The following is a 15,937-nucleotide window of genomic DNA, read 5'->3' on the forward strand; positions in this document are numbered from 1 at the left end:
GCACTGTTTATACTACACAATTTACCTCAACTTTTTTTTCTTAATAAAAATCTTCTATTCTGAGAAATCTTTTTAAATTTCTTGATTGTGACTATTTATATAAAGAGGCTGAATGTTATAAACAGGAAAGATAAGTATTCAATTAAGTTTTAATATAGGTATTATTTAATTCACTACTATTAGTCATAAATCTTTGAAAAAAAAACTAAGTAATCAGTTCATGAAAATTTTTCTTGTTTGAAATTCTACTGAAATGTGGCTTCCCATTCACTTTTTCTCCTTGAACAACTAAGTTTTGAAAGTTGGAGAGGTAAGATCTGCATCAAAATTGTATGCAGTTATGACTGATGCTACTGAGTAAGGCCTTGGTAACTCTCCCAGCCTTTACTATTGCCAGGGAATTACCATGAAATCCATAAAAAAGAGTTGATTACACATGATAATTGGTTTAACACACTGATTCAATTACTTACTGCTTCTAACTTATAAATACTTTAGACAATTTCTCAGGTGATTAGGGAAAAAATTTGGAATTTGCAAATTCCATTAATTTTTTTGATTTCCTCTGTAGAAAAAATGACAATGTGTCTGACTTTTTAAAATCACTTAGTTTTGGTTTGATGGTAATGCTTGTCTTCTAACAGTATCTCTAGATGCACCGCAAGCCTTTAGACAGGTAATCTGGTTAAGGCCATGCAATAGATATAGTCATTTACTAGGCAATCACATTATTCAAACCTATAATGCTAGATGAACAATGCTGAAGTAGCTTCTTGTGTTGTTTTGACACGTCATCAAAAAGTTAAATGCCTACTCTGAGGCCACACAACTTCATTGGACATGGATTTCGTTTGTTATGGTGCAATATATACATGCAATGGTTTTCTTATAAAGAATATCCACGCCTTACTGGTGAACCATCATTCCTCTTGTTTCAAATTACATTCATCTCCCTCAGAAGATTGGTTCCAGGTCCTCCACAGATACCAAAATCTTCAGGTACCCAAATCCCTTGCATAAAATGGGTAGTATTTACATGTAATTCTCCCATATCCTCTAAATCATCTCTAGATTTCTTATAATACCTAATATGATGCAAGTACCTCTTATACTGTATCATTTAGGGAATGATAACAAGAAGTCTCATATATTCAGCACAGATTCAAATTTTTTTTCCCAAACATTTTCTGTCCACGGTTGGTTGAATTTCTGGGTATGGAACATGCAGATACAAAGGGCTGCCTTTTTTATTTTTTACCTTGAAGTTTTGATTATTTTGTGTTGAGACTTTTCTGCCTTTATTATTCTCAACAACACCAGAACCCATTATTATAGCTCAGCTTCTGACATCTACTTTTCAATTTTACTAAAAATCACAGAATGTTGAAGACATAAAAAGCTATACATTGGTTTTTATTTATGCATGTATGGCAGTAGAATGTTCCTTGTTGTTGAATATCCAGGTTGTTTTAATTTTAAAGTAAACTCAGTGATTTTCTTCTATTAGGAAGTCTTGCCTGGCATGGTGGCACACACCCATAATCCCAGCAGCTTGGGAGGCTGAGGCAGGAGGATCACAAGTAAAAAACCAGCCTCAGCAATAGAGAAGGTCTAAGCAACAGTGAGACCCTGTCTCTAAATAAAAATACAAAAAAAGACAGGGGGCTGGAGATGTGGCTCAGTGGTTCAGTGCCCAAGAATTCAATCCAGTACCAAAAAAAAAAAAAAAGTCTTGTTAGGGTTTCTTTTGCCCTCATATGCCTGAGTTGAATTTAACTCTATGTTTTGAAATGTTTTTGTGTTGGTTTTAGATCTCAAAATCATATTGTGTATGTTTCCCTGTAAAGTAAGAAATTAAACATCAAGATCCTCCATTAATACCAAAGTTGTAAAATGAAAGACACCACCATGTGCGGTGGTGCATGCCTGTAATCCTAGCGGCTCGGAAGGCTGAAGCAGGAGGATCGTGAGTTCAAAACCAGCCTCAGCAACTTAGCAAGGCCCTAAGCAATTCAGTGAGACCCTGTCTCTAAATAAAATACAAAATAGGGCTGGGGATGTGGCTCAATGGTTGAGTGTCCCGGAGTTCAATCCCCAGTACCCCTCCTAAAACAATTAAAGATACCCTTTTATTCTCCCTTGAACATCCGTCTGTCCTATTCAAACTTTTGGAATTGGTACATTTGTCACTATGTGATAAAAAAAAAAAAAAAAAAGAATTTGTGTCCATACCCACACACCTACCTTTGAGTGTTTCAATGTCATAGAAAGTTGCCGCAAACCTGGTGGATCGATGGGATGCTGAGCGAGTATCCATACTGGTAAAACTTTTCAGCTTCAACCGGCACCGCCATAGCTTCCAGTCCTCAGAATGTGTTATTCGAAGTAGCTCCTCCAAACTGGAAGCGGCCCTAATCTGCTGTTCAGATTGTTCTAACATTGACCGAGATGACCGCTTAAAAGGGAAATAGGGGTTGAAGAGCAAGTCACTAAGTCTGTCTTGACAAATTTCATTGCTAATACTTAAAAACATAAATAGAACTGTAAAGAAATTAGAGAGATTATTCAAATATACATCAATGCCTAGGAGGAATGACATCTAGTACTTTTGATTCACATTTCACTTATTCATGATTGAAGAGGATGTACTTTTTTCTCCTGATTTCTCAGAACTCTTACAAAGAATATTGTAGCAGATTGAATGGTGGACTTCAAAATGATATGTCCACATCCTAACCTATGCAACCTGTGAACATGACCTTATTTGGGGGAAGGATCTATACAGATATAATGAACTTAATAAGGATCTTGAGATGAGATTATCCACAAGGACTCTAAATCCAATGTCTAGTGTCCTTGTAGGAGACAGAAGACGAGAAGGTATAGACACAAGAAGGTCATGTGAAGATAGAGGCAGAGATTGAAGTGATATAGCCACCATACAGGGATCACACAGAGTCACGAGGAACTGAAAGAGGTACGGAAGGAAGGATTCTCTCTACAAGAGTTTGACACCTTGATTTGAGATTTTTTCCTGTTTTAAGCCACCAAATTTATGGTAACTTGTTACAATGGCCACAGGAAAAAAAATACTATTTTTATCATACTAACTTTGTGACACTAGCTAATGACAATTGTTTTCATCTTTTTTATTTGTTAGAAACTGATTCACAAAGTTCTGAAGAATCCTGCCTACAATCAGACAAGAAAGGAAAAATTTGAGACTCTGATAACCTGACTTCAAAACCTCTCTGTCCTTTTTTTTTTCTTTGAAAGCTTGTTTCTTATTTCAAAAAAACGTGACTTTTTCTTATAAAATGCATTTCTAGAATTTACATTGAAAAATTGCTTTCTGGGTCACATGAACTATATTGACTGAAACAACGTAATTATATTAGATGGGTTTGTGAGAAAAAAGACTCAGTCAATAAAAGGTTTTCAGTATGTAATATGTTTTTCAAAATTGAGGGCTTTTATATAAAATATTGATAAATGCATGCACACAATGAAATACTACGTGATCATCAAAACCAATGATGCAGAGGTAATTTGGGACAGAATGAGTTTATACCCTCCTTGAATGTGCTGTAGAAATAATAAGGTGATCTGCCTGTGGCTAGGGCTTCGGATTTTCCCTTGCTGACCCTGGAGTTTCTGGGTTCTTGTTTTACTGAGTGATTGGGATGTGCGGACTGAAGGCATTTTTAGAGCTGGGGTTCAATAAGAGATGAAGAGTGGTGTAGATGCTGAGAGAAGAAGGTGAAAGGGAGAGATGAAGGTCTACTGCCTGCTGGATGGGGAGGAAAGGGGTGGACTGAACCAGAGACAAGCAAATGGGACTTTTAGAAGCTTTACCTGAGTAGTGTGAATGGACACACTCCTCCATTGCCCCTTGAAAACAGTAGATAAAATTTATATTGTTCTTCAGTATTTGGGGAATAGGATTTTTTTAGCAAGTTCTTCTCTTTAAAAAAATATATTTTTAGTTGTAGATGGACACAATTCGTTTATTTGTTTATTTTTACGTGGTGTCAGGGATTGAACCCAGTGCCTCATGCATGCTAGGCAAGTGCTCTACCACTGAGCCACAACCCCAGCCCCTTGGGATATATGATTTTTTTCTTTTAGATATGATAACAGATATGGTAAAAAAAAAAAAAAGTGTGGGCACTCAGAAGAGCAAGTGTGGTTCAAGTCATATGTATATGAAGACATGTATACAAATGTATATGATATGTATATGAAGATCTGAAGACATATACATGAAAATGTAAAAATGGTTATTTTTTAGATCAAAGTTCATCAAAGTATGAACTTCTGGCCTAATTCAGCCTGTGGCCTGCTGTTTTTATAAATAAAATTTTGTTGGCACAGAAAACACAGCCATGTCCATTTACCTTCATATCATCTATGGCTGCTTCCATGCTACAATGACAAAGCTGAGAAGTTATGACAGAGACCTTCATGACAGTTTCAATCTGAGGCCATCTGTCTTTTTCTCCTCAATTCTTTAATATCTCATCCATTATCTTTCCCACTATTCCATCTATAATGCTGTCTTTACTCTTTTTTTAAAATATTTTTTTAGTTGTAGTTGGACACAATACTTTTATTTATTTATTTTTACGTGGTGCTGAGGATAGAACCCAGAGCTTCTCTCGTGGTGAGTGCTCTGCTGCTGAGCCACAACCCCAGCCCCTCTACTTTTTTTAAAAAAAAATACTTACCTGATATGTTGAAGCCTTTAAATCTATTTATGTGTCATTTAAATGTGCTTTCATATTTACCTATTTTCTATCTTTAATGTTTTATGGGTAAAACACATTTAATTGGTTCATCTTCCTAATCACCAATTGTTCAATTGTGTAGTCAAGATTTTATTTTGTTAAATCATTAATTTCAATAACCATATTCATAATTTCAAGTATTTCTACTTCATTCTTCTTCCTATGTACTTTTTGTTTCATTTTCATATGTTCTTAATTTGTCATTCTTGTTTTATGGATGTTATTCCTTTACCTCTTTGAGGGTCAAAAATATACTTATTTTAGGTATGTCTTCAAATTATTTTATATTTTAGCTTCATGGATATGATTTATATCCCAGTGATTAATTTTATTGCTGCCTTTCTCAGTAATAAGTATCTTGATGTGCTTTGTTGAGAAATTCTTTTTTTTTCCCTTTCTCATCATTCTTTCCTCATCATTTAGATCCATTAGTCCAGTAAATATGTGTGTGTTTAATCAAGGTAGGAGAATCCTGGATGTGTTTATAAGCTGAGGGAAAGAGCTAAAGGAAGAAATTGAAAGCTTATGCATCAGAGATACAACAGGGAATAAGAGGATCTGGTCTGACCTGAGTTCCAGAGATAAGTTGTCACAGTATGAATAGACAAGAAGATGACTCTCTGAGACCTAGGTGAACTATAGGGAACAACATAGCTTTGTCAATTTCAAGTCTGCCTGGGAAGCTTTACAAGCTCATGCCTGTGGCTTCCCACTTCTCTGTGAAGTGTGAATCAAGACAATTTTCTGGGAGTGAGGTGACGGAGAAGCTTGAGGAGTACAGATGAGGTTTGTGGGCACTGGCATTGAATTTAAGTGACTTGCCACAGTTTCTTCATCTAGGAACTCTAGGAATGAAACTGAATAATTGCTAATGTCCCTGGCAATTCTGAAATTCAGTGACTCTACATTAAGTTCCATTTGTCAATAGTCTCTATTTCCTTATTACCTACTTTCTCTTCCTGTTGGATGGTATAGCCACTTCCTATCCAATTTAATCTCCAAAATAAAATTTTGTGACAATACTGCTTCCATGTGAAGATGATGAAAGCAACCAAATAGTTTTTTAATGTTATTAGAATACACTATATTGAAAGGATTTTTATTTATTGTGATGAAATTTCATCCAATACCATCTATAAATACAGGCTGACATATGCCTTCATAGTTCTTATAGATTTCAGTTCAATTTCAGAAATATTTTTAAACTATCCAACCATGAGAACTCAGGAGAAAATATGAATTCTCTGGATTGAATTAAAATCAATGAATGGCTCATATGACTTGTCTCATAAAAAATCCAGTGTATACTCAAATAGTAGGTCATTTAAGCATCCTTTGTCTCATAATTTAAAACCTAGTTTGAAATAACTTAGGAATTACAGACACTTATTTTGCTATTATAAACGGAAGTACTAAATTCAATGTAAGTAGACATCTGACAATGAATTCACTCGGGCAGACATTTACCAAGGTCAAGAATGGCTATCTAAATGGATAGAACTGGAGACTATCATGCTAAGTAAAATAAGCCAATCCCCCAAAACCAAAGGCTGAAAGCTTTCTCTGATAGGCAGATGTTGACTCACAATAGGTGTGTGCTGGGTTTTAACGGATTGGACAGGTGGGGCGGGGGCGTCATGGGAATAGGAAAGACAGTAGAGTGAATTGGACATAACTTTCCTATGTTCATTTGTGAATATACAACCAGTGTAACTCCACATCATGTCCAACCACAGGAACGGGAAGTTATACTCCATGTATGTATAATATGAAGAATACACTCTGTTGTCATGTATAACTAAAAAGAACAAAAACAACAAAAAAAGAATCACTGCCTATTGTTTCTAATTGGCTTTCTGCACTGGTTGATTTTTGTATAACCAATTTTATGCTATCTGCTTTGGCAAGACAAAAATAAAAATTGAAAAGACTGGACATAATCCCAAAATACATACTTAAACCATTGTTTTTAAAGGTTTTAACTACTAAACTTTTGTCAAATAAGTTGCACTAAATTTCTTCCTATTTTCTAATGGGAATGCTAATCAAAACTAAAATAACTAAAAAAGTAGTCAGCAAGAGGAAGGAAGTGAAACAGGGTTACCAGATCTGTTTTCTATTACAGAAGTAGCTTTTTCTCTTTCTTTCTTTCTTTTTTTCTTACTTTCTTTTTTTTAAATTTTTTTTTTTGTAATTCATGTAACACTGTTAGCAATTTCATTTCTAAATAACAAATCATTCTCTGATTTTTTGGCTACCAGAAGCCAGTATCTAATTTGTGAGGCTTAAAGTTTTTGTAACAAAACTTTAGCAACGTAGAGTAGACCTACACTTAGAGACTTAGAATGTTCATTCCTAACAAGCTCCATAGCAATGGAAATTCTCTATGGTTGGCTGACTACACTTTTGGAAGGATTTGGAGCACAGGTTCCCAACCTTGTCTTCTACCTGGGAAGAAACTTCAAAGAAATACTGATGCTTGCATCTCCTCCTCAGAGATTCTCATTTTATAGGCCTGGATCTCAGCTTTGCCATCAGGATTTTTATAAACTTCCTGTGTTAGCCTCAGAGGAAGCTAGGTGAAGAGCATTCCGGGAACTCTTTATACTATCTTGACAACTTTTCTGAAAATCTCAAATCAGTTCAAAATAAAATGCCATTAAAAAAATCTTCCCAATCAATTTCAATACAAATCACTAATTTGGGGCATGGAGCATTCTGATTTTGAGTTCAAAGACCTGGGTTAGGGCCTGAGCTCTGTCTATACAAGTCCACTGAGCTTCAGAGGGGAATAAATAACTGATGCATGCTTCAAAAGAGTTTTTGTTTTTTTTAAATCCCTTGAGTTATACCTTAGATTGAAAATATTTGTATGAGTATCTCACTGAACTGTATTTTAAAGCGTTTTCCTCACTGAAGTTAGCTGATTGGTTACAGGCCAGTTCCCAGCCTGTATGACTTTTTTAAGGCTAAAGACCAATGATATTGTTTTCCCAACTAAACAACATAATGAGGCTGGCTGCCCATGTGAAACCATCCTAAATGACAGACTAAACTGCCCCTCAAATTCCCCCAAATCCCAAACAGCTCATTTATTAAATAAAATTTAAAATAATACATACTTCTTTGATTAAATGTTAATTAAATAATACTTGCTTTAATTAAATAATACATACTGTTGGAATTAAACTGAAAAAATATAAATTATAATTCCCTTAAAAGGCAGTCCTAATGGAATCACCCAGATATCCCACTCCTCGGTTTATACCCGAAGGACTTAAAAACAGCATACTACAGTGATGCAGCCACAACAATGTTTATAGCCGCTCAATTCACAATAGCTAAAATGGAACCAACCTAGATGCCCTTCAGTAGATGGATAAAGAAACTGTGGTATGTATGTGTATATATATATATATATATATACACACACACAATAGAATATTAACCCAGCCTAAAGGAAGAATGACATTATGACATTTGCCAGTAAATGGATGGAACTGTAAACTGTCATGCTAAGGGAAATAAACCAATTCCCCCAAAACCAAAGGCCAAATGTTCTTTATGATATGCAGATGCTAATACACTATAAGGAGAGGGAGGGAAAAATTGAAGTTCATTAGATTAGACAAAGGGGAATGAAGGCAAGCAAGGGGGATGGAAATAGGAAAGACAGTAGAATAAATCAGACAAAACTTTCCTATGTTGATATGTGAATACACTTCAGTGAATCTCCACAACATGTACAACCACAAGAATGGGAAGTTAGGGTTGGAGTTGTGGCTCAGTGGTAGAGTACTTGCCTAGCATGTGTGAGGCACTGGGTTCAATTCTCAGCACCACATATAAATAGATAAAGGTCTATTGATATGGAAATATATATATATATATAAATGCCAAGTGGAAGGAGCTGGGCTTGGGGGTATGCAGCTGGGTGCCCATCCCAGCTCTGAGCTGTCAGACCATCTGCAAAAATTGGTAAGAGAGGACCGCAGCTTCTTTCCTCGAAGAGCTGCAAAAAAGCTTTTCCTGGGCCATTCCAGGTTCACTTGATTAAGAACCTCCGGTTCCAGACATGGAAAAGGAGATCAGCTTTGCTTAATTTGTCATTGGAACTCTTGAGCAATGGGTATTAGACTGTTTCCAAGCCTTTAAAAACTGCAGATGCTATTTTCTTTGTGAAATTGTGTTGGCAATGTCTTCCAGAAGTTTGATGATAAGGGGGTTTGGTGAGTAGAATTTGTATATTTGGAATATCCAGGAGCTTTGGCGTGAGTTGTGGAGAAAACACATTGCACACGACTTTCTCTAAATTTGCTTAAGAATTTAGAAGAGCTGCCTGGGGCCCAGTAGTCTTGTTACCATGATCAGCAATTTCCCTTTGCAGCGGGTTTGGGGAAGTGGATCATATTGCAATACAAATAGTTCCGTGTTCCTTCCACCTCTTAGCAACTTTTTGGGTTTCACTGGAAGAGCATTTTGCTTTTCATCTCTATCTTGATGGCTAAGGTTTAGCCAAAACCACCACATTTTTCCTGGTTTTGGGTCCAAGTTGCACTGTCCCGCTGTGCTCCCAGCTGTCCTCCACAGATGTTCTCCCTCTTTCACCTGTCAAGGAACCTGTGCAGGTCTTGCTAGACCTACAAGTGTAAGTTGACTTTGCCTCCCATAGCTCTCCAGGAAACTCATATCCACCCCAAGGAAGCTTTACCTAATATTATATAATCCACTCTTATGTCTGGACAGGTTATTTGAGAGGAGAGAGCATAGATTTGAATTGTTGAAAACTAGCTTTGAATGATATAACAGTCTGGAAAATGTGTTGGCAGTTCCTTATAAAAATAAGCATATGCTCAACATATCACTAGCATTCCTACTCCTGGGAATTTACCTTTGATAAATGAAGCCTATGTTTACATACACACAAAAAGAAATATACACAAATGTTTATAGTTGCTTTATCTGTAGTAGCCAAAACAAAACAAAAACAAAAAACCTGGAAACAACTCATGTATGAATGGTTAAGCAACTCATGGACTACTACTCAGCAATAAAAAAGAATAAACTGTTCCTTATAGTTGTTGTTACACAAATCTGTACATGTGTTAAGATTCATAGAACTTCACACCAAGAAGGAAGTAAACTTTTCAATATAGGAAGCAAAAAAAACCCCTCACTTTTAAACTTTGTGTTTTGTTATTAGGGTCTGGCTTTACCTAGAATAGGTGGTGCCTGATGGTGTGGGGCATAATAACTGGGGATAGGGAGGAAAATGTTCACTTGCTAATAACTATTGCTCTGGCTATGGCTGCTGTGGCTGATCACGTACAACCTGCCAAGGGCTTGGTCTTGCATCTTTGATATCCAGAAACCTGGTCATCTGGGGGTGGATAGGGGTTTATTTCAGGGGCTTCATGCTACTGATGGCTCCTTTATGCAGTTTTATATTTAAATGCATATGTGAGAATACAGATTGTTTACTTATACTAAGTAAAGGAACTACAAATATAAGAACCCTGTGTGTATGTTTGTGTATGTGTGAATTTGTGCTTGGGCATGTTTCTCTGGATATTTTAGGGAGATGGTAGGGGACTAAGATGCCTGGGACCTCCATGTCCTCCAATTTGATGAAGATCATTGGTAGTTTTCTCTCCATCCAAATCATTTACCATTTGAGGACATGTCAATATCCCTTTTATATATTTTAAATCTGTGCTCTACTCAAATGACTCTGTTCCATTTGACATAGTTGTGTTTAAGAAATGAGGGGGTAGATGAGTGTGGAATAGGCTTGAGTGGCAAGATAGCTCTAGATCTTTTAAAAGTATGCTCTGAATAACTCCAAGAGTATAGATCCTGGGATATGTTATAGTCCCTGTATCACTGATCTCAATGATCAAGGGCCCAATGTCTAAGAAAAAAAACTGAAAGCTTTCATGGTGATTAGGATATTATTAAAAACAATTTCATCCCCTCCTTCTACCCTCTGTGGAAGGAATATATTTTCTAGCTCTAATGAGGTTGGGTTATGTCACCTATTTTGACCAATGGGACATTCATTATAAGACATGATACAAGCTCAAAGCTTACATATGATCTCATAGTTCTCCTTGACATTTGCCATCATCACAAGGACATGCTCCTGCTAGCCCAGTGACTGAAAGAAAACAAGAGCCATGTGGGGCAGACCCACACTTTACCTGTGGCTTGAGCCTTGATCCTCTGACTCCCAGCTGACCCATAGAGACACAGAATAAATTATTGATGTTTTAAGCCACTGAAATTCGGACTGATTTGTTACATGGCACAATTATGGCAATAGTTAACTGCTACAGCTCTATTTTAGTCAAGATGTAGCATAATCCATTGGATGGGAGGAGGATCTTCATGCAAAATTCAACTGTCCTTTCTAAGGCAGCCCATCTAGCCATGGTCAGTCAACCCAGAATGTCCCCTTTCACATTTCTTCCAAAAGACCTAGTGTTCAACATCAACATCCACTGATCACCTTCTCTTCATTATCGGCATCCTTTGCACAATGATGCACAATGATCCCCAATCTTACTGTGACAATGTAGTTCTGAACTAAATACACCTTTGCAAAGGCTACTTTTATTTTTTTTTTCATTCCACTCTGTTCTCTTTGTGTGTGTGTAGAATTTTAAATTTAGGGTACTCATTCAATCAAAATTACACCTTTTTTAACTCTATCCACAAAGGAACAGTAAGTAACAGCAAAATATTTCTCATAGGGACATTTGCTGTGCCATTTCCTCTCTCCACAAACAATTTTAGCCAAATCCAGATTTCAGGAAAGGAATACTTAGTATTTAGTAATACTCAGTAAATGACCAAAAAATTTCTCTATAAAATATATATTATTACTTAAAGTTTCAGGCATTAAAATTATCCTCCCCATAGGCCAAGATGAATTCTCTGGCTATTAGTAAGACATGCAAACATTTAAGACATCTTTATTTTATAAAAATACCATTTTCACTCATGTGCCTGGCACATGGGAGACATTCCACACATTTGCTGAACTGAATGTACAGCTTTTCTTTTCCCAGGGAGGAGCCTGCTGAGCAACAGAAATAAACCTGCCTTCTTTCAGCAAACTTTCCCATCTCCAGTGAAGTTGTTCCAAGGATGGAAACCAGATTTTTTAAGCAAAGCCAAGGGTCTTCCATGCAAGGAGGTATGATGGAAATCAGTGAATTTTGACTTTCTACTGTCTCCTCCTGCCCTTCCCAAGCTGTCTCAATACAATTCATACTTCGTCATTTCTATAAGCTTGGGGATGCTTTCAACACTCTAGAGACAAAGATAAAATCCTGGAAGCATTTAAAAAGACTTAAGTTCTGTGTGATCATCATTAATATGTTCACCAAATATTTTTACCTTTCTACCTTCAGAGTACAAGGTGGGACTGCATTTCCTGGTCCCTTGTGGCTAGGTGGGCCAGTCGATCTAAACGCAGTGACCAGGAATGATGTATAACATTTCTAGGTCAGAGAATTTAACTGTGCTCTTTCCCTCTGTCATGGTGATTTATAATATTCTAGATGTGGATACTCAGCTAGCTGCTTCCCAATATAGAGTTGACACTAAATGAACCAAAATAGTGATATGGTATGAGCAACAAATTAACCATTATTGTTTATAAGCCAACAAAATTCTGAGGATTTTTGTTATCATAGCATATCCTGGCCTAGCCTGATTGATAAAGTATTTGACCAGAGTATTTTGCCATAATTTACTATGTTGTCACAAACCACCTAACATTTACATAGGGCTACAGAGGTACCCCTTTTAAAGTTCTCAGGGATGAAGGAAAGCATCAAGGTATTTAAATTTTGTCCAGACCTTCTATGTGGCCAGAGCTGCTTTGCCCATCTCTCTTTCTATAACCACCATGCTGGATTAATAGGCTAAGGTGATTTCCTTCTGTAACTTTGGCTACTAGAAGCAAACACCTTATAGGATAGCTTATGGCTAGAAGGACCTGGAAGACTCTTTGATACAGTCACCCAAACTCTAACCTATCTCCATGGGAAAATAGGAGAGAGTAAATATACTGCCTTAGGAGGAAAAATGCTTTAGAATTTAAAATCAATTCACAAAATCAGACAAATTATGATAAGAGTAGATGTTAGAGACTATTTAATATAGTAGTTCACATCCTGGATATCTCAAAATCCCACAAACCTAGTTTATCAGTCATTTATAGTTGTATACCATGAAGAAAATAGAACAATGCAAATATATAGAGAACTGCTGGCAATCTATGATCCATGAGTTGACTTCAACCTGAAGCCTGTTTTTGTATAGCCTATTAGCTTAGAATGTTTTTTTTTCATTTTTAAATGCTTGAAACAGATTAAAAGAATATTTCATGATACATGGAAATTACATAAAATTCAAATTTAAGTGTCCATAAAGTTTTATTGAAACAGTCACACCCTGCATAATCTTCCCACACTATTTCTACAACCTGAATATCTGTACTTCTAGCCTCTGCTTACCTTTTTCCAGCCACACTGTTCCCCTGACTAATACTCAATCTCTCATCAAGTCGATTCCCTGCTCCTACCATGGTTACTGCACTGATAGTAATCTCTTCCTCCTTCCTATGAAAATGAAACTGAATCAGAGAATTCTCCCTGCTCCCCAGCATTCTGTGTCCCCACTTCTTACTTGATTCTGTTGATGGCAATTATCATCCCTGACATGTTAGAGATTTGCATATTGTCCCCTTCCATCAACTACATTTGGAATACAAGTTCCAAAAGAGCTAAAACACTGTTTTGTTTCCTGCTGCACCCCACCCCCTAGATCAATGCCTAGATATAGCAGGTGTTCAATAAATTCTTAATGAAAAACTTAATAAAGAAATTACCAAAAAAATTAAAATAAGAAAGAAATTACCAAACACTGGAAAGTTCTAATGAGAAAGGAGATTCTTTTTTTTTTTTCTTTTGGTGCTGGGGATCAAACCCAGGGCCTTGTGCATGTGAGGCAGGCACCCTACCAACTGAGGTACATCCCCAGCCCTAAGAAGGGAGATTTTCTACAAAAGACATCTCGAGTAGCCAAGGCTTTCATGATGAAGGAGGTGGGGTGGGGCACTCAGAGTGCCTTTGCTTAATAATGCTGTAGTGTCTTGGTAAGAACTGGAAGAAGCAAGACAAAAAGAAAAGTTGACTCACCTCCATAAAAGCAATCTAAGAACAAATGTTTCATCTTACCTGTCTTATTGGATCTCAGTCTTATCCCCAATTACATATTATTCCCACCTTCTGCTCATCTCATGTAGTAAGAAAAAGTTGGACTTAGAAATATGCTCAGAAACAATTTTGCTGTCATTTCTACCCCTATTTCTCTAGCACGTTTATCCAATTATGGTAATAAATGTGTCTGGGGGCTCCAGACCTGTTTACCTTGAGTTCTGCAGGAAATTATATCCTCATTCCAGAAAATTTCTTTGTAAGGGGTTTATAGCAAAAATTTAACTACAGGTCTTAATCAGGATTTAAAAGTTACAAACATATCATTCAAGATGTATGATACAAGGAGTTCTATTGTATCTTGGGTAGGGTACCAATAATATGCTACAGTGATATAAAAGCTTCAACCACCAGTTAGTTATAAGTGACTAACTAGGTTAAAACACATCTGTGCACAGAATATATGGACAGAAGATTTAACTACAAGATCATAAGTGAAGATTAATGAAAAATATTTCAGATGTCTTGTGCCAAGGACTATGTCTGAAAGAAAAGTCAAGAAGAGCACAATGGGGCTTTTTTTCCAGCAAAAGTCAGTGGGCATGCCTATATATGACTTCATAAGTGCAAACAGGGTGGGGAATATGAATAGATCTGCTTCCTGGAATTAAATAAGGAAGGTGCACCTCTGTCCTTTTTATTCAATTCACTTGACACAATTTCAGAGGCAAGTGTCATGAAGGTAATGAAGTCTGTAAACCCCATGGTGTCTCATAAAAGTTCGAGGTCTCCCATATTCCTGTGGGTCTTGGACTTATTCCAGACTTACAAAGAATTTGAATGCCTCCAACATCCAGCAATATTCTTCTTCCAGTAGATTAAAAAAAAAAAAAGTAGTAGACCCAACAGCTGGAGAGGCTGAGGCAGGAGGATCACAAGTTCAAAGCCAGTCTCAGCAATTTAGCAAGGCCCTAAGCAACTTGTGAGATCCTGTCTCGGAATAAAATATAAAAAGGGCTAGGGATGTGGCTCAGTGGTTAAGGACACCTGGGTTCCATCCCCAGTATCCCACCAAAAAAATAAAGTAGTATGGAGAAAAGATAAAGAAACAAATTTGACAGAAAGGGGTTCTGAAAGCCTACCATGACTTTGTTGCTACAATGCTTCATCTTCATTGATGATATCAAAAAGATTTACAGGTAGCTTCCCCTAGTGTCTTAAGGAAAACCCCACATTCCTGGTAATGAGAATTGTTTATTAGATCAGCTAGAAATAGTGCTAGTCAGAACACCAATGTGAATGGCAGGACAGTGAGATTGCTGGTACTTATTTACTATATGTCCAGAGCATCTACAATATTGTACTTTGAGCTGTCACATTATAGATGTGAGTCTATGCAGATGCAGCTCCCTGGAATTGTGAAGTGCACATGCAGAGCAACTGTATATGATTGTTCCAACTGTCTTTTAAAAACCTTGGGAAAATAGAAACAGAAATAAATCCCACATTTATGATTATGTTAGATAACCAACAAGAGGCTTTTCTTATTTTTAGAAGAAAATGTGTTTTTCTTGGACTGAGAAATTTAATAGCTAAATTATACATGCAATGGATTCAAGTTGAGATTTTCAAACAGATTTGCCTCAGTTCACATGTTCCATGCATTACTGAATCCAAACAGCTATCCTTCAGAGTACAAGTGGCAAGACTAATGAAATTAGTATGCCTTACTTTCAAGTGGAATTATACACAAGAGTCCAGGGTAGCTGGACTAGTAGCTGTTTACATGGTTGCTATAAAAAAGTTGCTCACATACTAACAGAACTGTAGGGCAGGGCCGGGTGTGATATGGTACATGACTGTAATCCTGGTGGCCAGGAGGCTGAGACAGGAGGATCACAAGTTCAAAGCCAATCCCAGAAA

At 36.8% G+C, this 15,937-nt stretch overlaps 1 protein-coding gene across 1 annotated transcript in view; it reads right to left on the minus strand.

Moving 5' to 3' along the window:
* Positions 1-15,937, minus strand: part of Vegfd (vascular endothelial growth factor D) — a 33,561-nt gene that overhangs the window by 14,248 nt on the left and 3,376 nt on the right. The window contains exon 2 of the mRNA XM_077107253.1: positions 2,245-2,455. Within this exon, the coding sequence (XP_076963368.1) occupies positions 2,245-2,455 (211 nt within the window). The remainder of the gene's footprint in view (positions 1-2,244; positions 2,456-15,937) is intronic.

Source organism: Callospermophilus lateralis, chromosome X (genome assembly GCF_048772815.1).
Source record: "Callospermophilus lateralis isolate mCalLat2 chromosome X, mCalLat2.hap1, whole genome shotgun sequence".
Taxonomy (NCBI): Eukaryota; Metazoa; Chordata; class Mammalia; order Rodentia; family Sciuridae; genus Callospermophilus; species Callospermophilus lateralis.